General features: G+C 42.9%; 1 protein-coding gene across 1 annotated transcript; it reads right to left on the reverse strand.

Annotated features, from left to right (window-relative positions):
- Positions 1 to 866: 866 nt before the first annotated feature.
- On the reverse strand, positions 867 to 23,094 carry LOC126336693 (glutathione S-transferase-like). Its single transcript, XM_050000646.1, has 5 exons — positions 23,001 to 23,094; positions 6,472 to 6,619; positions 2,041 to 2,208; positions 1,523 to 1,665; positions 867 to 1,180 (listed from the first exon to the last, which is right to left on the reverse strand). Exons 2-5 carry the CDS (start codon positions 6,605 to 6,607, stop codon positions 1,013 to 1,015), a joined length of 615 nt encoding a protein of 204 aa, XP_049856603.1. The 5' UTR covers positions 6,608 to 6,619; positions 23,001 to 23,094; the 3' UTR covers positions 867 to 1,012.
- Between the last annotated feature and the right edge of the window lie 233 nt (positions 23,095 to 23,327).

The following is a 23,327-nucleotide window of genomic DNA, read 5'->3' on the forward strand; positions in this document are numbered from 1 at the left end:
TTATAAGTTAAAAATAAATTCCACTCATACAAAAGTCTTGGGCACAGCTATAAGTAGATACTCTGGTAACACCAGCTATTTCAGGTAGTTTAATATGATACTGAATGAATCTTGAAGACCTGAACTCCCCAACAAAAGGCTTTTTCTGTTTGAAAGCAAAAGCATTTGTATCCTGCCAGCTACACAAACTTTGTAGAACGATTAACATAAAAAATCAAAATTATATTATGTTTAAAAATTCGTGTTACTTAGGACTGAATGAGTGGTACGTTTCAATACAATATCACTTTGACTGACTTATTACAGATTTCTTTCTATTGAATTACGTGTTACACTCGAAAATTGTGATTCATAAGTTCCATATCCTACAGAATATTTGTTTACAGTACTTTATATCTAAATATTAAAACTAAAATTACTCTTACCTTCTAATGAGATGGACTATACTAGTTCATATTCCATGGAAAGAATTTATGACATACATTCACTCGCACATACATTTCAGAGTAATGCTCATTTATTGTACTCCATACTTGATGTACAATCGACCACTACCTCTCCATGATATGAGCAAGTTGGTAGACCTCCCATGTCAGAATTTCCATAAAACTCTGACTTGTAAACTGTGTCGTGTTCTAAAATGCACTAATATGATGAAGTCTACAACCCAAATGATTTGTGGAGAAATACACACCAGTATAAATGAAGTGTAACTACAGAAGTTCAGGGTTTTGTGTGTCAAGCAAGAATGTAGTTTGTGGATGAACCATAAACAGTCCACACATTTCCCAAACTCAACCCATACATCTGAAAACTCTCCAGTGCTATGTTTTTGATTGAGTCACATAAATAAAAAGGTATTGGCATTTCGTTTTTTACAAGAAGGTTTATTGTATCTTCTTGCACTTACAAATCAGTATCACAGTTTTACAATACATAATGAATGCTTCAGTGTAAAACAATTCAATTTTGTAAGCAAACACATATTTAACATAAAAGTGAGACACTGCATTCATCGCTCAGTTTTCGGTCTCTTGGCAATCCACTCTTTAATAGCTGGTATTTCAAGTACGGTATTCTTGAGTGCAGAAAGGTTTGAATAATCTTTTGTTATGTCAAATCCAATCATGAACTTGAGGAGGTCGAGCAGTGATACAAAATAGAGGTCTGCCCACGAGAGCTGAAACCAAGTCCTTCACATTAACATACAAACAGAAAATTCCTCAGTTCTTAAAAGGTGTACAACATTGATGTGTATGAAGTCAGTCTACAACATAGTGTCAGTATTGCTATCTACTTTAAAAAGTAAAAGTATTAAAATAAGTTAAAAATGCTACAAAAATGTTGCCATTTCGTTTGCGAATAATTGATTCCACTGTGTGTGGATAAACTACCAAATACAACAATTTTCGTCATCATATATTTTAACACTGCTGATTACTATCCAACTGCATTATTTAAAAGGATATCTCAACTTATTTCAGTATCCATAGGGCATAAATTTCAATTTGTTTCAGCTTACCTTGCCATTTGCTAGATAACCTCCATTTTCCTTCACCAACTTATCAAGTCTTGGCAACAAAAACGGTAAGCTTTCATTTATGACTGCTGCTTTCTTCTTTTCCTTTAAGGCTTCGTCTGTCTCGTATGCAGGACTCACTATTTCTACAAGCAGAAGTAAATATTAAAATAATATATGGACAGACACTTCGCGATTTTTAACTTAAAAATTATTAAACTAATTTAAAAAATAATATCTCAGTACAAACGAGGATATTTTAGATGAACATCATCCCATTTATTAATCAAACACTTCTTTAAAATTACAGCCTAGCTGTGACGTATACTTTATATTTGACAAATATATGTCTTCAGACAATTTCAAATAAGGCACTCTAAAAAGGGAACTATGATGTTACATTTTTTATTTATGTTTACTTGTGCTTAATATCGGTTGTCAGTGGCGATTTTCCATATCATGTAGTGAAATGTAAATAAAGAAAGGCAAAATCTTTCAGTGAATGTAAACATTAAACTTACTCATTCTTATGTCTGATACTGTATCAACAGCCATATCAATCTGGAGATCTTCCCAGTCGTTAGCCCCAGACAGGCCCACTTGCTTGCCTAAGTAACGGCAAATAGCAATAGACTGGCAGACCTTCTTCCCATCAATTTCAAGAACTGGAACTTGCCCGAAAGGCATTGCTTGACAAAGAACAGAAAAATATTAGCAACATTTCTAGTATAAGTAAAGTGCAGCTTTCTCTTGTAATCCTTTTTGTACAACAAAATAATTTCTGAATGTGGTGTATCAACTAAAGCTAATGTGCTAAGGTTTTACTTTAGTATTCTTAATGGAGAAAATCGCCAATCTTACGTGTGAGCAGTGGAACTCAAACCTGACATTGTTCATATGAGACACCACAACAGCAGTAGTGAAAATCATTGTGCTTCAGAAAAATACTGTCTGCTCAAGTGAATCATTTGTATCAGTATCTAAAACTTACAATGACGAGCTAAAACATTATGACCCATATCCATCGCGAAATTGAAAGTCGCCTTGTGACGTTACGAACACCTGACGCAGTACTGTATATATATACGCAGGAGAGACGAATGAGGAATTATTCTAGCGACAATGGGGAAATCCACAGCCATAGGTGACTATGACAAAGGGCAGATTGTTATGGCCTGGCGCCTGTGAACGTCTTCTCAGAAGTGGCGAAATGGTTGGCTGTTCATGTGCTACTGTCTAAACGCAGTGGTTCCCAACAGGGGGTCTGCGAGCTATGCCAGAGGGGTCCGCAAGATGCTTTTGGAATAAAATATATACTAAGTATATTTCGTATGATTACAGATTTTTTGTTTTGGCCGCTTCCTGCGAAGAGCAGAGCTTTAGCGAACGCTAACTTCTACGTCTAGCGTCTTCCTAGAGCCAACTGACATTAGCACACACTAGTGCAAAACTAGAATTGGATAGAGGAAAATAGTTCTGCTGTATGCCGTTAGACTGCGCGCGCTGCCTGTTAGCAGCTGACAACTGACAGTCACTTTACACAGAAACTCGCATTTCAGACGACAATCGGCCATTGTTAATTTATTGCCAATGCTTTCACAGACCGTGTTGTTTACATATTCAGTATTCTGTATTAAAACAGTAGTGTTTCAAAAGCGTTGTTTTTCGCGGAAGCCACAGTTGGCATAATTAAAAAGAGACCGTTCGTTAAAAAGTGGTACGCTAAAACAAAAAAGGCCTACAGATGAAGAGGAAAATAATGCATTTGATGTTCAAGCAAGTAAGTCACTCAGTTTTAATTTTTTTCTTGTCATTCTCAGTTCATACTCAATTTTTTTTAAGGGGTTTGTGATAGAAAACACCCAGATTTGAAGAGAAAGATTTGGAGCAATAATCAAAAATTTAACAATAGCAATGATGGTTAAATTGAAAAAGTTTTGAGTTCAATATTTTTTCAATAATGAATATGCCAATGTTTTTTCTAAGTAGCAAAAATAGAAAACGTATAAAGACTCAATTTGGCTTTTTCTTTGGTACTTGATACTATGATATGACAAGGTATCAATCATGCTCGATGAGGGGGTCCTCGAGGAAAATTTGTTGGGAACCCCTGGTCTAAAGCATCTATGGAAACTAACTGAATGATGGTGAATCCACGAGTAGGCGACTTGGTGTTGGACAAAGTGGCCTCACCACAGACTATGGAGACGGAGGCTTGCCCATTGTGTAAACCAGGATAGGCGGCGATTTGTGGCGGATTTGACGACTGAGGACAATACCAGACCAGGTACAAGTGCTTTGGAGAGTACCCCTTAGCGCCTGTTGCTGAACATGGTGCTCCAAAACGGGCGCCTCCTATGCACTACTACATTGACATTATGACACTGTCAGTTACCACTGCAGTGGGAATAGAATCATTGAGATTGGACAATGGATCAATGGAAAAGTTCGTCTGTAGGCATGAATCATATTACTTCTTAGATCAGGTAGATGACTGCGTCCAGATACGGCGTCAACCAGGAGAACAGCTGTTCGAGACAGGCACCCTACTACAGACGCAGGCCTGTGGGGCCAGTGTTATGCTTTGGTGGACATTCACTTTGGCTTCCAAGGGAACTGTGGCAGTATCGGAAGGTACCATGAGAGCTGTCGACTAAGTGAACGTTATGGTGAACCACAAGCATCTCTTCACGCTTTATCTCTCCTGATGGCATCTTCCAGCAATGTCATTGAGCCAGAATTATTGCTACACTGCTTTGACGAGCATTTACTTCTTGACCAACAGATTTGCCTGACCTGTACCCAATGGAACACATCTGGGACATTACAGAGCATCAGCTCCGTTACCATTAACCACTAGCCCTTAATTTTCGATAATTGCGTGACCTGTGCGTAGACATCTGCTACTACATTCCTCCAGAAACGTACCATGGACTGGCCGAATCCATATCACGCAGAACCGCTACAGTATTGCGTTTCAGAGTTAGACAAACACGCTATTAAGTACGTGGTCATAAAGTTAAGGCTCGTTGGTTTATGTGCTCATTTCAATAAAATAAAAAATGTCATTGTCTCTGGCAAGAAGAAAACCTTGCAAATTTTGCATTGTATAGCTTCGTTGTAATAAGGTAATCTGGCGTGTCTTACAAAAGAAAACGTGCAGACAATAAATGTAACTATAAATGTGACTATATTATTCCAGAGTCCTTCTTCAAACTCTTATGATGTAAACACGTAGACTGAAGTTACGAATGAAAATTTGTGCTAAGGTCGGGATTCGAACCCGAGTCTCCTGCTCACTAGGCAGGTACGACAACCACTTTGCCTCCCTGGCACAATGGCTATGCACAACTACAGGGACTACTTAAGCGCATCTCCCTCCTCAAACCAAGTTCCCATTCACACCTCAGCCCACTTAGTATAACGCCCAAACTCGAGCAGAAGTGCAGAGTTTAAGTGTAATGCCAAGCGGGCTAATCTGTGAATGTAAATTTTGGTTGAGGAGGGAGCGTTATTAGAGTAATCCATGCAGTTGTGCATAAACATTGTGCCAGGATGCTGTAGTATTTAGCACATCTGCTTAGTGAGGAGGAGACCTGGGTTCGAACCCAACCTTTGTACAAATTTTCATTCATCGCTGCAGGGCAGATAATCGTATCAAAACAGCACAGTTCGTTGTTGTAATCTCACTGTCATGTCATGTCATGTGAAAAGTCTCTAAATAAGATCTTACAAGCTATGTACAGGGTGGTTTTCCTAAAAGGGGACAAACTGCATGAAACTATCCCTGATATCATAAGGAGCAAAAATGTGCTCCAAGAGAGGTACACTACCTTGAAGGTGGAGATGAAGTCTTTGGCAGAGTACGTTTCAATGATTGAAAGCACACTTGAGAACACACCAGGGAAGCGGGAGGTGTATTAGTGTATTACCCCTACATTCAAGAGGTCAGTGAGCTGGAACACTGTCATTTAGTATCCACATTTCTTCTTCGTATCAGCAAAGAATGACTTTCAGCTGGGGACGTAAGGTCAGCTGATAGATGTGCAGATGTATCTCGACTGTGAGGCGCTGTGGAAGAATGACTTGGTCCCACGAGGTAGTCTCCAATAATCCCTGCCCATACACCGAAGCTGAACCGCTGCTGATGGTTCGCTATTACCATACCATGGGAATTCTCCTCAGCTCACAGGTACATGTAAACGTTGACGATACCGCCTCTCGTAAAGATAGCCTCATCGTCGTATAGGTGGATGACAGAAATCGCTGCACCGTGGTGACTGGTATAACGAACCAGCGAGAAAACCATCCATACGTAATATGGGCTGCACTCGTTTTAGAAGATACAGATAGCGGCATTTATCTTGGAGGATGTTCCACGCGATCTCGTGGCTTATCCCCTTCCCTGATGGCAGTTTACCAGTTTGGTGCTGATACTGGGGCACTGTCGAAGATCTTTTATCTCCACCATCAAGTGGGTGTACCTCCTTGAAATGCGCTTCCAGCCATATGTAAATTTGACCTTTTTTACTCCTTATCCTCTTACGTGCTGTTTCCTGTAGTTCGCCCCAATTTAGCAGAGTCGTCAAGTATGCAACACACTTGCTTTTTTTATCACTTTTGCGTAATATTTCAATTTATTTCTATTTTCACTGACTGCAATCGAAATGATAAGGACATTAATTTATGTAGTAAATTATTTAAGCATTTTGTGCGCTACTACTACTATTACTATTACTACCACCACCACCACCACCACCACCACACAGACTTTGTAATTACTGAATTTCGAAAAATACTCTCCTAGGTATGCAGTACTATCTTGCTCCTCTGTTTGCAGTGCACTCAATTTCAGTATTTTTACAGACCAATTAGTTTCCTCATTCTGCACCAGATAAGAGAAGAAGAATAGTCTCAAGCCAAGACGTTGAAAGATAAAAGTTTTTACTTACATTCTTTCAAAGATTGCCATTTGTCTTTATCACATCGTTCATCTTCGAATTCAATCTTTCCGTATGAGAGCAGGAAACGTATTGGCTCAGCCAGACCCATTATAGGGAAGTAAGTTAACTTGTATTTCGGCGCCATCTCCAGTTTAAGCTGAAAATCAGAGGTTTATGAAATGCCTGTAGGATTAGGTATTAGCTCGTAGTGACATTTATCTATTATTGCACACCTCTATTAGTTAAGACAAGCTCAGATGTGCAACATACGGATATTAAGTAAGTCTTGGTTGAGCAGGAAATTATGGGGTATTGAGGGAATGTCTGCCTCTTTGTCGACGTCACAGTTTATGAGCTTTTATACTGCATAAAAGGAAAGATGCACATACACAGACAATATCAGTACGAGGCAAAATTGACACTGAGATGCATCACTATTAACAAAGAACAGTAAGCTAATATACCGGAGAGGACTCATGTATTTCAGTTGTAATTAACATTATAAATCGTGTATCACAGCATTCTTTCTTCCTCTTTCTTTTGCTACTGCCTTTGTCCCGCATTGTGCGCAGGGTCGGCAGTGTTAAGTACGGATCTGGCATGGTTAATTTTAAGGGGTGGTTGGATACCCTTCCTGCCGCCACCCTATACCCCCAGGATAGAAGTAGTGGACCCCAGCTGTCTGCATCCAGTGTAAATCGTGAAAGAGTGTGAATGTGTTTCAAATGTCTGCGAGTCATGTAACTGAGGCGGATAGTGGGGGCGAGCCCGGTATTCACCTAGGAGGATGTGGAAAACCGCCTAAAAACCACATCCAGGCTGGCCGGCACACCACCCGTCGTCGTTAATCCGCCGGACGGATTCGATCCGGGGCCGGCGCGCCTACCCGAGACCAGGAAGCAGCGCCTTAGCGCTTTCCGCTACCCTGGCAGGTCGTCTATCACAGCATATATATACGAAAAAAAAATTAAGGACTTTTATCCATGTGTTGTATTGTCAATATGTGACGAATTAGCTTACTTCATACTTAGAAATGTTCAGTTGTACGACGAAAGCTGTGGTAAATGTTGTTAGTCCTCCCCGAGAGCAACAAATCCACTTTAAAGTTGTAATTAAACTAAGCATTACAAAGACAAATAACTGCCACACACATTCCTGCAGTGCTTACTTCTTCAACCTGAACAGAAGGTAGGAAGGAAGGATTTAAGGTCCCATCGCCATCGAGGTCATTAGAGACGGAGCACTTAAGGAACCATCCCGGCATTTGCTCAGAGCGATTTAGGGAAATCACTGTAAAGTGTAAATCTGGATGCCCGGACGCAGGTAGTCTTTCTGAATGCGAGTTCAGTGTGCTGATCACTGTGCCACTTCGCTCGATTTCAGATTAAACGCTACGAGGAAATACTCATTAACTATTATTGTAAACAAGTGAAATTCTGTCCTAAATAAAGTTTTTGTTTGGCATTGTTGGCTGGGAGGTCACAAGGTGTAAGTTTAGCTGCCTAATTAGAAAGGTTTTCTTCCTTCGTATATGGCGCCATCTCTCATTCACATAATGGGGGAGTCGTGTCAAGTACCTGATGAGAGCAGTTTGCTGTTGAGTGAATTTTGAAGTGAAGTCATGACTAAACTATGAAGGAAGAGGTTGGATCCAGGTGGCGGTACGTAGCCTACTCCTGTCGAATAACGTTGTGGGTGCCGCGGAATCTGATCAGTTAATCACCAACTTGCCGTCCATCCAACAACGGAGGAGAGATTTACGATTTAATCCCCGAACGTTGGTGCGTGCGATGTCTGGACTGTTACCGACCTTTTTGCTTTCTATTTCATCATACTTCAGAATAAAAATAATTTTTTTAATGTAATGGAACTGAATTACTTTCCTTTAAAGGAATTATAGAGTACACATTAATTAAATAATAGTGAAAAGTTAAAATTTATACTGATCGCTCCCTCTTCGTTCTGTTCCGCTTCATGAGGCTAGTAACTACTTCATCTGTAAACCGTCGCACTTCTTTGTTGCTTAAAATATGTGAGTAGTTCTGAAAGAGTTACTGAAATCTGCGCTGGAGTCGATTCATGATCTGACTATGTTATATTGAGAGGTGTATAACAAATCCTCGACGTCTTGGTCGGTAACGGCGGGCAAAAAACATACTTAATTTCAGGTGTCATGCTTGTCCTTCAGGAAATGTCACTAAGTCGACTTCAAAATGTGTGTTACTATCGTATGTGGTGCTGCACGATTCTTGGGTGCGTTTCTTTACTGCCCAGTTCCACGGCTAATTGCTGTTTGAGCAGAAGTCTATGTTAGTGTCTGAATTATGCTGCAGGGGTCGCGTAATTGCTTGGCGAAAGGGTCTCCACTGCCAGTTTCGGTTCTATCACGTGATATCGGCTATGGAGGCGACCCAGTATGTAATGGGATATCAGTATCAAACTTAGTATCTCCGTCAGTCGAAGGTTGTCACGAGATCGTAACGAAACATTACGCAAGTAAGTTTTTAGGACTTTCTTTGAATATACGTCCAAGAGTTGGAAGAGGGTACTCAGAATACTTGTTCGGGAGGGTGGGGAATGGGAGAAGTGCAACTGCTGCTGCTTTCAAGCTGAATGATGAATAAGTTTTGCAATTTAATGCTAAATGCCGCTGGACATTCCTTCAAGTCAGCACCCATTACATTTTCTAGTTTTCCTCAACCAGCAATAGCACACTCCAGAGCACACATGCACTGTCTACAATTTTAATATCTGACACAATAAGATTACGTCTTTCAAGCCGCGCGGAGTGGTCGCGCGGTTAGAGGCGCCCTGTCACGGATTGCTCGTCCACCCCGCCGGAGGTTAGAGTCCTTCCTCGGGCATGGGCGTGCGTGTTGTTCTTAGCAAAACTTGATGTAAGTAGTGTGTAAGTCTAGGAATCGATGACCTCAGCCGTTTGGTCCCTTAAGAATTCACATAAATTCGAACGTCTTATACGCTCCAACGTACTGCAAAAGGGTCATTTTTAGAAGAAAAAGTTCTCATTTTCAGTTGTAATTTAGGCTACCACTTTGAAAATGACACAGAGAGTGAACTAAACAGAACTCAAATGATATGTGGCACAATACAAAGAACATAAGCAAAAAAAAAAATGCAGAAAAAAATAAAAATAAAACATTGTAAAACAATGGCTATAGCGGTTTCGTCATAGGGCACATAGTCGCGGACAATTCGAAAGCAAGACGAAATAATGAGATGCACTAAGGGCTGCAATCTCAAGAGATCATGTAAGAGGTATAAACATCAGAACTAAGCTGGGAACTTATTCAGTAAACGAATTAATAAAACAAAGAGTAAAATACACTCCTGGAAATGGAAAAAAGAACACATTGACACCGATGTGTCAGACCCACCATACTTGCTCCGGACACTGCGAGAGGGCTGTACAAGCAATGATCACACGCACAGCACAGCGGACACTCCAGGAACCGCGGTGTTGGCCGTCGAATGGCGCTAGCTGCGCAGCATTTGTGCACCGCCGCCGTCAGTGTCAGCCAGTTTGCCGTGGCATACGGAGCTCCATCGCAGTCTTTAACACTGGTAGCATGCCGCGACAGCGTGGACGTGAACCGTATGTGCAGTTGACGGACTTTGAGCGAGGGCGTATAGTGGGCATGCGGGAGGCCGGGTGGACGCACCGCCGAATTGCTCAACACGTGGAGCGTGAGGTCTCCACAGTACATCGATGTTGTTGCCAGTGGTCGGCGGAAGGTGCACGTGCCCGTCGACCTGGGACCGGACCGCAGCGACGCACGGATGCACGCCAAGACCGTAGGATCCTACGCAGTGCCGTAGGGGACCGCACCGCCACTTCCCAGCAAATTAGGGACACTGTTGCTCCTGGGGTATCGGCGAGGACCATTCGCAACCGTCTCCATGAAGCTGGGCTACGGTCCCGCACACCGTTAGGCCGTCTTCCGCTCACGCCCCAACATCGTGCAGCCCGCCTCCAGTGGTGTCACGACAGGCGTGAATAGAGGGACGAATGGAGACGTGTCGTCTTCAGCCATGAGAGTCGCTTCTGCCTTGGTGCCAATGATGCTCGTATGCGTGTTTGGCGCCGTGCAGGTGACCACCACAATCAGGACTGCATACGACCGAGGCACACAGGGCCAACACCCGGCAACATGGTGTGGGGAGCGATCTCCTACACTGGCCGTACACCTCTGGTGATCGTCGAGGGGACACTGAATAGTGCACTGTACATCCAAACCGTCATCGAACCCATCGTTCTACCATTCCTAGACCGGCAAGGGAACTTGCTGTTCCAACAGGACAATGCATGTTCGCATGTATCCCGTGCCACCCAACGTGCTCTAGAAGGTGTAAGTCAACTACCCTGGCCAGTAAGATCTCGGGATCTGTCCCCCATTGAGCATGTTTGGGACTGGATGAAGCGTCGTCTCACGCGGTCTGCACGTCCAGCACGAACGCTGGTCCAACTGAGGCGCCAGGTGGAAATGGCATGGCAAGCCGTTCCACAGGACTACATCCAGCATCTCTACGATCGTCTCCATGGGAGAATAGCAGCCTGCATTGCTGCGAAAGGTGGATATACACTGTACTAGTGCCGACATTGTGAATGCTCTGTTGCCTGTGTCTATGTGCCTGTGGTTCTGTCAGTGTGATCATGTGATGTATCTGACCCCAGGAAGGTGTCAATAAAGTTTCCCCTTCCTGGGACAATGTATTCACGGTGTTCTTATTTCAGTTTCCAGGAGTGTAGATAGAACGCACCTATATGATGCCAGAAGGAAGAGTAACTTAACGAGCAGTGAACTACAAACCACACGTATAAGAGATATGGGAATACCTCAGAAAAGATGACTACACTGTGAGTTCAACAGGCGAGGGGCCTACTCCCTGAAGTTTAAATGAAGAAGAAGAAGAAGAATTGTAGCTAACGAATCATAATGGCGAAGATAATGTGGGAGGTGAATGCATTGTTGTACCGTGATTGGCAAATAATAATTCTAGATATTTGAACGAATTAAGGCCGCAGATTTTTAACGTTTAGTTGACGGCAAGATCATTACAGACGAAGTAATGTCAACGGTATAACAGATGGAGTGTATTACATAGTTTCACAAGGATGGAGAGAAATAGGTCAAACACTGAGCGGTGGAACAAATAGTTGCGAGTTGTCGGGGGCTGCTAAGTTTGCGAAGTGAACGGCAGGCTAGAGCTGAGTTCAAAACATAGCAAATTCATTGGGTCGTTTGAATGGAACGGAGAATGTACCTTATTATTGGAGTTTCAGAGAACATATTCAGGTTCACACGAATAAAGCAAGTCGGAGGATATACTTCACCCGAGAATGTTCTCAGCTTGAGTACAACTGCAGAAGATGTTGCTCAACGCGAAGATTTCATAAGAATAATACTAGAGAAATTGCTCAAAAGCGCTTTCTGAAGTGAGCTCTGCAGCACACTTCGAGCTGAGTAAGTTTCGTTGAGGTTAAGTTTTTCCGACTTTTTTTTACTAAAAATGGCAGAATTTCTGTTGCTCAGAAGGCAAAAAGGATGTACGTAGCTCGAAGAAATACTGAAGAGAGAAGCTGTAGAAGTTTATACAGGTTTAACAAAGAAATCGATTTCGGTGACGAATTCCTTACCTAAAAGCATGAAAAAAGAGGAGTGACCTTTGAAACGAAGTGAAAATGAAGAAATTTTTGTGCTGTTGAAGAGACACAGGTTTTCAGACTAGTGCAGGAAAAGACGTTAGGTATACGTCAGACAACTGCATCACTCAAATTTTGAGATGTTCTTCACCATGTTTTGTCCCAGGGTAAATCTTATATTTTGTTGTGTTACAAATAAGCAGACAGATCAGAAGAATTGTGTAGACTACTATGCGACATATTTAGCTAACATTGTCTCGTGTTATTGGCCAGTCAGTGACATTTTCCTCTGGCTTCCTTTTAGCTTCTTTCTTGTTTCACTTTTATTTCATTCTGTTGTATAGCATCTTTAATATTTTGCCGTTGTCTTAGAGTGTAGGATCACACTTCACTGATTTTTTCCACATTCGTTTCCTGCGAGCAGATAACCTCGCCGTTGAGCGCCCGTACGCAACACACACACACACACACACACACACACACACACACACACACACACACACACACACTATCTCGTGTCATAAAACTCTGGCAGTCCCAGATTGGAGAAGATTAAAAGATTCAAATAACTACAAAATTAAAAAATGTTTCTCGCGTGTCGATATTTCGATAAAGTCGTCAGAAAACGCGTTTCGTGAACTGCCCTTTACTTTTCGAAATAATTTGTTGTCACACGTAAAACTAAAATCGAAATGCAGTGTAACTCCTCTAGAACACACTGATGCCAGTTTCATATCTGTTCACTGAATATTTTGCGTGTTTGAGCGAGTTGAATGAAATGTAAGATTACGCGTATGTTCTCTGCCGGATGCGGCACGACAATGCATACCGAGAACCTCTTCAAGGAAGAAAGGAGGCAGTGAGAAAGAACTCTCGTGTCAGAAAATATGCTTCGAAATTTTTAGTCATACGAAATTGAGAACATTCTCAGAGAACGTTCCGTGGAGAAAGTTCCTTTCGTTACTCGTACGGCACATTGTAAGCTTGCAAGATCAGTTAAGAATGTGTACCGCAAGAGAGAAGTCCTAAACAAGCAACAGACGAGCACAGCGTCAAATGGCGCGGTCTGTAGGCTTCAAGGGAAAACAGGCTCAAGTGCAAGACGTGACCGCGTGCGTACTTTAGGCGGGCCGCAAGAAGAGACGCAGGCCCGCGACGTGACGCAGGGGGGCTCACGCCAAATTCCTCACGGCAGCTTGAGTCACGGCGACAATCATCGCAAGTTGGATCGCAGTTTGCTGAGGAACTTTGTCTCTGGCAGAGATGGCGACTACTTCTTCTATGTTAATAGATATAAGTTCAGAATCGGATACCGATTCTGAGTCTGAGATCGAAACGGTGTGTTACATCGCATTGATGAAACTGGCTACAGGTTCTCACGCTGAAGAAGGCGTGAGTAATCCATCTATTCCGTTTTCTCTGGTAGATATGGAGGGCTACACGCTAGTAAGGAATGATATTGTAAGGAACCTAGGCATCTTTTTGGTAAACGTTTAACCAGGACAGAGCACATCACGAAAATTTGCTACAGAGTTTTAACAATGTCAATGTACAATGTTAACAACGAATTACAATTTCGTATGTCCGTTTCCTTGGCCACATCCTCCCACTTCTCAGCTTTCAGCTTCGTTTTCAAGTAATCTTCATGGCTTGTATCGTACAGAACTTTGCGAACACGTACGGCTTCAATTAGCTTTTCCTCCATTTCGAACTACCAACAACGAGAACCAACGGGAGTCTCGCAGTAAACTGCGTACAGGAGACTGCGGTCCACAGTGTCACCAAGCGCAGGAACTGCGTCACGTCACGCTGCGCTCTAACGTGTGCAGGACCATGGAGTTGTGTGCTTCGCAAAAACTCACCGTGAGGCACCCTGCGGCACCTCACGGACCTGCGGCCAGCCTTAAGAACTGCGAAACACGGGGCACCCAGCGAACTGCCTTGCGCCATCTACGGCGCCGTGACGGACCGTAGCTGCTGGATGATCGCGTTACCTCAGACGCGATATCGATAATGCTGCTTACCAGGGAGTCCGAGTCACTATCATATACAAGCGATGATCTAATCTTATTCCTTCAGAGTTTGAGACCTGTGCTCGAATGATTTGCATCTGGTCAAAAGCAGCGGTGACTACCAAACCAAGACGCGTTTTACAGAAATCTTTTCAGAGAGCACTCTACATAACAAAATGAAGGATGTTTTCAGATACTAAACAAAACTGCAGAAAATTTCTATGAAGACGCATCTTCGTAATTAGAGCACTTCATCGTCTCTGAGAAAGTTATTTCCTTCATTATATAAAACGCAAGAGCCTCAGGGCTTAAGAGAGCCTATCGTTGACGGTTTCCCGGTAGAGACTGATTTATTAAGTAATTCCTGCTGTGATCAGAACAGCGTTTAAACCTATCATTCGGATCTAAACAGATCAACTGACCAACTGTGAGATTTTAAATTATGATTTAGTTTCGTGAGGCAGCGATTTGTGTACGGGAAAATATCAAGCGCGTTTACTTAGGTACTTGTAGCCGCCCTTCGTCCTCGACTTCTCTGACGTACGATGTTATCCACTGTATATACCTTACTGTTCGTTATATACGTACCTCAGATGTAGCACCCACAAACATCTTTACTGTAGCGGTGGCTAAATCTCGAATTTTCGTAATAATTAATGATAACTTTTTCTAAGTCTATCACCCTTCATTTGATGCTCCGTTACCGAGGACACGATAGTTAATAACGTCTTTGGGTGTCATTTATTAGTTACTAATAACACGTAATTATAGAAATCACTTACGCTTTTTTATTAACAACGTTCAATAATAATTAAATGATCATGAATGATTGCGACTTGTATAGAGGGAAAAGGAGGGTTGATCCTACAATTACTCTCAGCAATTACAGCAACTAAAATGACAGTGATTTTTGCAGTTCGTCACTCAAAGATGTTGCAACAAACACTATGTCCATTACCATACTCCGATAAAATCGTTCAAACTTCGCACACTTTTCTTTTCACAAGCTAAATGCCGAGTCCCGTTGTTATACTCTACTGACCATTGAAATTGCTACACCACGAAGACGACGTGCTATAGACGCGAAATTAACAGACAGGAAGAAGATGCTGTGATATGCAAATGATTAGCTTTCCAGAGCATTCATACAAGGTTGGCGCCGGTGGCGACACCTACAACGTGCTGACATGAGGAAAGTTTCCAACCGATTTCTCATACACAAACAGCAGTTGACCGGTGTTGCCATGTGAAGCGTTGTTGTGATGCCTCGTGTAAGGACAAGAAATGCGTACCATCACGTTTCCGACTTTGATAAAGGTCGGCTTGTAGCCTATCGCGATTGCGGTTAATCGTATCGCGACATTGCTGCTCGCGTTGGTCGAGATCCAATGACTGTTAACAGACTATGGAATCGGTGGGTTCAGGAGGGTAATACGGAACGCCGTGCTGGATCCCAACGGCCTCGTATCACTAGCACTCGATATGACAGGCATCTTATCCACATGGGTGTAACGGATCGTATAGCCACGTCTCGATTCCTGAGTCAACAGATGGGGATGTTTGCAAGACAATAACCCTCTGCACGAACAATTCGACGACGTTTGCACCAGCATGGACTATCAGTTCGGAGACCATGGCTGTGGTTACTCTTGACGCTGCATCACAGACAGGAGCGGCTGCGATGGTGTACTTAACGACGAACCTGGGTGCACGAATGGCAAAACGTCATTTCTTCGGATGAATCCAGGTTCTGTATACAGCATCTTGAGGGTCGCATCCGTGTTTGGCGACATCGCGGTGAACGCACATTGGAAGCGTGTATTCGTCATCGCCGTACTGGCGTATCACCCGGCGTGATGGTGTGGGTGCCATTGGTTACACGTCTCGGTCAACTCTTGTTCCCATTGACGGCCCTTTGAACAGTGAACGTTACATTTCAGATGTGTTACAACCCTTGGCTCTACCCTTCATTCGATCCCTGCAAAACCCTATATTTCAGCAGGATAATGCACGACCGCATGTTGCAGGTCCTTTTCCGGCCTTTTCTGGATACAGAAAATGTTCGACTGCTGCCCTGGCGAGCACATTCTCCAGATCTCTCACCAATTGAAAACGTCTGGTCAATGGTGGCCGAGCAACTGGCTCGTCACAATACGCCAGTCACTAATCTTGATGAACTGTGGTATCGTGTTGAAGCTGCATAGGCAACTGTAGCTGTAACACCATCCAAGCTCTGTTTGACTCAATGCCCAGGCGTATCAAGGCCGTTATTAAGGCCAGAGGTGGTTTTTCTGGGTACTGATTTCTCAGGATCTATGCACCAAGATTGCGTGAAAATGTAATCACATGTCAGTTCTAGTAAAATATATTTGTCCAATGAATACACATTTTTCATCTACATTTCTTCTTGGTGTAGCAATTTTAATGGCCAGTAGTGTATTCAGTTTAACGTCTCTTAACATAGTCCACAGATCCTATTATCGGTTATTTGACATGTGATAGAATTTAATACTGAGCCCTATCTTTTCTCGCGCACAAAATTCCTCTGATGTTCTTAGTCCATGACCTTACGGCAGAAGTCTGTGCCGTATGAATTAACTAGTCAATTTTCTTGGTGTTTAACAAAAGTGCCCTGATCCCTTCCGTAGCATATCACACAGAAATGCCCTCTATATCGCACGCCGCATCTACTTAGACATATTCAGAGCACAGAAAGCAAGACAAGAGATCTAGCAATACCCGCGCATGGTTTATGTAGTAGAATTTAGAAACAAAAGTAAGCGCGTTAAACGCTCTTTGATTTCCCGGAAGCGCTACTTTGCTGCGGGCGTTATTCTGATGAGAGATTATGTAGCGATAATTTTAATTAAAACCTTTCTAATGCTATTACCTATTACTGATATTATCGACCATTTCTCCCCATTATGAAAATATGCCTGATAATATTGTTCTTAATTAAAAGAGCGGTTATAAACTGTAGCTGAATCAACTGAACAGTACGATAGGAAAGCAGTTGCTTTAAAATCCCAGATCCTTCCACGCTTACAACAGCTTCTACGTATTTCACAAATAGCTTGTTACTGAAAATGTAGGGCTAGTGAAATAATACTCCTCTTCGAGCAGCACCGAGATTTCCCAGTACGCTGCGTACATCGATATAACATCGAGCGATGCATTATCAGTCACATGTCACTTGATCCACGTGGCACGACAGCAAGCAGTCGCGACAGACTACGGACTAGTCACAACTAAGTTCTCCTTACAGTTTCACAATTTCATAAAACACGGGTGGAAATAGCAAGAAATCCTATCACCATGAAACACCTCAATTGTATTTGAGCCTGCCTGCAGTAACAGTTCTCACATAGTAGCCTATTTATCGACATAACAATTATGTTCATTTTGAAGTGAAACTGACAGTCAGAGGTGAAACTGTTGTCCTGTTGTCCTTCAAAACTTATTACTTGGTTCTAAAATTAAATGAAACTCCGCCCGAACAGGCTATTCGGGCCCAACGGTACCGATCGGCTGCTGAGTCATTCTCAGCCCAAAGGCGTCACTAGACACGAATATGGAAGGCATGTGGCCAGCACACAGCTCTCCCGACCGTATCTAAGTTTACGAGACCGGAGCTGTTACGTCTCAATCAAGTAATTCCTGAGTTTGCCTCAGAAGGGCTGAGCGCATCCCGGTTGGCAACAGCTCTCGGCAGACCGGATGGCCACCAATCCTAGTACTAACCCAGACTGACAGTGCTTAACTTCGGTCATCTGACGAGAACCGGATTACTTGGTTCTGAACCATGAAAAATATTTTATTTCTTTAATAGAGACCATAAAGATTTACTAAGTAGGTTGTAGGTGAAAGTTTCTGACCCTGTTCAGATAATAGAACAATGGGTTAAAAAGCAATTACTCAATTATATGGAAGATTCAAAAAATAAGAGGGACGTACAGGTTCGCCTTGATTCGCCTTGAGCACTGAAGCAATAAGCCCACCACCGAGACGTCCGTAACTGCCTGCTGCGCATCCTAGTCAGACAGGAATCGTCCATATTTTAAGGACCTTTCTACGGGACCGAAGGCGCGATAGTCGCACGATGCGTGATAAGGACTACAGAGCGGGTCCTCGAGTGTCTTCCTCTTCAGTTGGCGTAACTTCTGCGTTACATTTGCAACTTGTGTCGAAACGCGACCAGCATGGAAAAAATGGCTCTGAGCACTATGGGACTTAACATCTATGGTCATCAGTCCCTTAGATTTTAGAACTACTTAAACCTAACTAACCTAAGGACAGCACACAACACCCAGCCATCACGAGGCAGAGAAAATCCCTGACCCCGCCGGGAATCGAATCCGGGAACCCGGGCGTGGGAAGCGAGAACGCTATCGCACGACCACGAGATGCGGGCTGTCCTTGGGTCAGTTAGGTTTAAGTAGTTCTAAGTTCTAGGGGACAGATGACCTCAGATGTTAAGTCCCATAGTGTTCAGAGCCATTTGAACCATTGGGAGCAGATAACGACCAGGAATTTTCGCGAAATCTCCACTGTGGAATACACCTCTTGCTCACCTGTGGTATTTAAAAAGAATTATTTATATTTTCAAGGTTTTCAGGAGAATAAAGATAAAAGGAAATAAGGAACTGAGCTAAACCAGCTAAAAGCAATAACTAAACCAACAATTAAAATAAAAGCACAAAAAAATTTATAATAATAATAAATAAAGAATATTATTAATTAACTAATTGATAATAATACAATTAAGATATAGCTGCTTATATACTCCCAAGAGTCGCATTACATTGCATTTACGCTGCTGCGACTCCGTCAAATGGAAACTTTTCGATCACAGGTTATGCAACTGACAATAGAGCCACTCGGAGCTAAAGGCATTTAATACAAAAAACACGAATGGTTCTGACTGAAGGCATTCTTGGCAACGCACACAGCACATATGTTGTGCGGTCATATTTTGTAGGTTGTATGGTACTGCTGGGTAGGGTATCCCTCTGGGTGGGTCCAGATGTCTGTCGGAAAGGATGTTCTTCTTCCGTGCATACCGACTGGTTGCGGTTATTTGAGAGTTGTATCTTATGTGTGACTGTACAGCGTAAGTCAGTAGAACAGATGTGTGATAGTATAGTGTCCTGTTTGTGTCGTATGATGATGAGCCGGCCGTAGTAACCGAGCGGTTCTAGGCGCTACAGTCGAACCGCGTGACCGCTACGGTCGCAGGTTCGAATCCTGTCTCGGGCATGGATGCGTATGTTGTCCTTAGGTTAGTTAGGTTTTAGTTGTTCTAAGTTCTAGGGGACTTATGACCTCAGCAGTTGAGTCCCATAGTGCTCAGAGCCATTTGAACCATTTTTTGTATGATGATGGCGATGATGATGATAATAATGACTATGACGACGACGAGAGAAGGGCGAAGGTGAAAGACGGTGCCAGCACAGAGCATACTCCTCCAGAACAGAAGCAAGGGAGGTATCTGTGCTTAATTTTCCCACCCTACGGACGTATCACCAGCAGGGTCACAAACCCTCACTTAACGAGACACTGGGGAGAGGTTTGGTACTTAAACCAGGACATTGGAGCGAAGACCGATTATCAGGAACTTTACGCCGCCACCTCCCATCCTCTTGCCCGCCAAATTTTGACAGTGAAAATGACATCCACCACGGGGAGGTTGGGGTTGTTTGGGGGAGGAGACCAGACAGCGAGGTCATCGCTCTCATCGGATTAGGGCAGGTTGGGGAAAGAACTCGGCCGTTCCCTTTCAAAGGAACCATGCCGGAATTTGCCTCTAGCGATTCAGGGAAATCACGGAAAACCTAAATCAGGATGGCCGGACGCAGGATTGAACCGTCGTCCTCCCGAATCCGAGTCCAGTGTGCTAACCATTGCGCTACCTCGCTCGGTCACGATGTGTATTCAAACTGGCTTACCTCCGCACAGACATGCTTAGCTACTTCGGATATGGGGCGAAGTGTAGGACACATTACCAAACATATTCACGTGTTGACTCTGGAGGCACGAATTACATTATCTTTGTTGCTGACTGTAGCAGACATGGTCGCACTTTTCCGTAGTTGTCAGCAGTTATCTGCAAACAAGGATCATAATGATCTCGGTATTACTATACACACTGGCGTAGCACTTAGTTACACGTTATAGCTAACAGTTAGTCAACCACAATCGGTTTCTGTGCACGAACAAGCAAACTGTCGTAATATCAGAAGGGGATCGTAACTGGAAACAGCTTTTTCTCAGTTGTAGAATTCGTCACAACTATAATTACGCTGTGCTTTGAGATGACGCATAGCATGAGAGACGAGGTAATGACAGTAACGAAAACGAGTGCTTCAGTGTGACTAACAGACGAAAATCTAATAAAATGAACATTAATAATGATCATATTGGTATATTACTTGTCCAGTCCTAGAGTACCTCCAGAGAGAATACACTACCTCCAGCAATACTTACGATGAAAGGCCGTTTTCTGCTCCATTCTCGTCTAGTCTGAGTTTGTCTACGTGACGTTAAATCTTCCTTACATTAACTCAGTAACTTTACATAGCTTCCCACCTGAACTCAGTATGCTTTACACACATGAAATCAAACCATCCTTGTGTAGGGACAAGAAGTGTTTTATGAGACAGCCAACAGCTGTCCGTCGCTACCGCAAGAGTTTCAAATTTTACACTACTAAACAAAGCTGTAACATTTTTATAAAATTTTAGAACAAAGTTTTAATATAGACCGAAGAAACTGTATCCAGTGCATTCCTTTTGCTTTTCAGTATGCTAAGAGTACAAACGAATATTTCCTTTGTTACATATAGTACGTTGAACGACCTGCATAAGGAGAAACGTTTCAGAAGGAATAAGAAGATATAATGTAGCATTTCATCTAGAGTCTTTGTAGCACGTTCTTACGTGGTACTTGTATCACTAAAGCTGCAACTAGAAACGTAATTTTATACATTAAGTGTAGCAAGTATTCGGATAATTCTGTATCTTGGTATTTACCCTTGTTCCACTATAGTTAATTTAGTGCTCAACAGGCTTATTTTAAATGTTCCACTGTTTGCTCCTGTATGGCAATTAGAAGCCAGGCAATAACGTAGTAGAGCCTTCATATGTTGTTTACACAAAAGAAACAAGTTCTTCAGCATATTGTGGTTTCAAACTTTTATATGTCGTCTATTTTGTAAGTCGAAGATGTATATATGCATAATCATCCTTGACAGTTGTCCCACCTTCGTCATGTGATTTCATATACGAGCGCAGCCCAAGTGACTAATATCAGAGGGCATGTCAAAACGAAAACTACGTAAATGTGGATGGTACCAACCAGTCCGAAGCAAAAATACATTGGGTACGAAATATGCAGACTTCATTTCAGCTAACAGTCTTCGACCGCTCAATATGCTCACAATACGTTACCTAGGGCAACAGATATGTTTCCGCCTGGTTCTCCCGTGCATTTTTTGAATATATTAGGTGGAGGCACAAAAAGCAAAATATTGATCCCAATTGGACGTCAGTGACTGTAACTTCTTATATCCTATGAGCACTGTGTGATAAAGGCGCTAGCTAAATGTGTGAGTGAAGTGCACAAACTGTGCACTGAATTGCTCTGGCACTTGTACGGGGTTAACACGAATGGAAACTTTTAAAATCCGTTATCATGATTAAAGTTACTTCAGAAAACATCGCTCTTGTGCAACGCAGCTAGCTCTTTATTCGCACCAAGTAATGGCCGCTATCGACAGGGGATCTCAAGTTGATTCCGTATTTCTAGATTTCTAATCAAGCTGCGGAGCTATGGGGTATCGTCTCAGTTGTGCGACTGGATTCGTGATTTCCTGTCAGGAAGGTCGCAGTTCGTAGTAATAGACGGCAAATCATCGAGTAAAACTGAAGTGATATCAGGTGGTCCCCAGGGAAGCGTCCTGGGACCTCTACTGTTCCTGATCTATATAAATGACCTGGGTGACAATCTGAGCAGTTCTCTTAGACTGTTCGCAGATGATGCTGTAATTTACCGTCTAGTAAGGTCATCCGAAGACCAGTATCAGTTGCAAAGCGATTTAGAAAAGATTGCTGTATGGTGTGTCAGGTGGCAGTTGACGCTAAATAACGAAAAGTGTGAGATGATCCACATGAGTTCCAAAAGAAATCCGTTGGAATTCGATTACTCGATAAATAGTACAATTCTCAAGGCTGTCAATTCAACTAAGTACCTGGGTGTTAAAATTACGAACAACTTCAGTTGGAAGGACCACATAGATAATATTGTCGGGAAGGCGAGCCAAAGCTGGCGTTTCATTGGCAGGACACTTAGAAGATGCAACAAGTCCACTAAAGAGACAGCTTACACTACACTCGTTCGTCCTCTGTTAGAATATTGCTGCGCGGTGTGGGATCCTTACCAGGTGGGATTGACGGAGGACATCGAAAGGGTGCAAAAAAAGGGCAGCTCGTTTTGTATTATCGCGTTATAGGGGAGAGAGTGTGGCAGATATGATACTCGAGTTGGGATGGAAGTCATTATAGCATAGACGTTTTTCGTCGCGGCGAGACCTTTTTACGAAATTTCAGTCACGAACTTTCTGTTCCGAATGCGAAAATATTTTGTTGAGCCCAACCTACATAGGTAGGAATGATCATCAAAATAAAATAAGAGAAATCAGAGCTCGAACAGAAAGGTTTAGGTGTTCGTTTTTCCCGTTCGCTCTTCGGGAGTGGAATAGTAGAGAGATAGTATGATTGTGGTTCGATGAACCCTCTGCCAAGCACTTAAATGTGAATTGCAGAGTAGTCATGTAGATGTAGATGTAGAAAGTGTAACTGAGCACTAACCTGCTTGTCTCGGTTGGCTTCCTTGGGTGCTCCTGTGCCTTCTGCTTGCCTGCAGGTCCGCCGCTGGAATGTCCTTCGTAGTACAACGCGCGCTTTGCCGCTATCGGAGAGTGGTGGGGCGGCGTTACGCAGCCGCCTGTGGAAGGGGGAGGGGAGAGCCAGGTAAACAACCGGATCTGCACTGGACTCTTACCTTGGGGCTGTCATAGACACTAGTGATGCCAGCAGCGTAACTGCGAAAAATATTAACAGCATTTCCCAAATAGATTTCACACTGTAGCATCGCTTTTAGCTGCGCTTATTGTTACTAGAGTATGGAAGGAGATA

This window comes from Schistocerca gregaria, chromosome 2, assembly GCF_023897955.1.
Source record: "Schistocerca gregaria isolate iqSchGreg1 chromosome 2, iqSchGreg1.2, whole genome shotgun sequence".
NCBI lineage: Eukaryota > Metazoa > Arthropoda > Insecta > Orthoptera > Acrididae > Schistocerca > Schistocerca gregaria.

What these genes read in the sequence shown, in the direction of transcription:
- LOC126336693 (XM_050000646.1), bottom strand. Translation starts at nt 6,607, where the DNA reads ATGGCGCCGAAATACAAGTTAACTTACTTCCCTATAATGGGTCTGGCT. An exon ending in ATGGCAATCTTTGAAAGAAT is followed by an intron (nt 2,209 to 6,471) that starts GTAAGTAAAAAC and finishes TTCTTTGTCAAG; the next exon opens with CAATGCCTTTCGGGCAAGTT. An exon ending in GTTATCTAGCAAATGGCAAG is followed by an intron (nt 1,181 to 1,522) that starts GTAAGCTGAAAC and finishes ACTTGGTTTCAG; the next exon opens with CTCTCGTGGGCAGACCTCTA.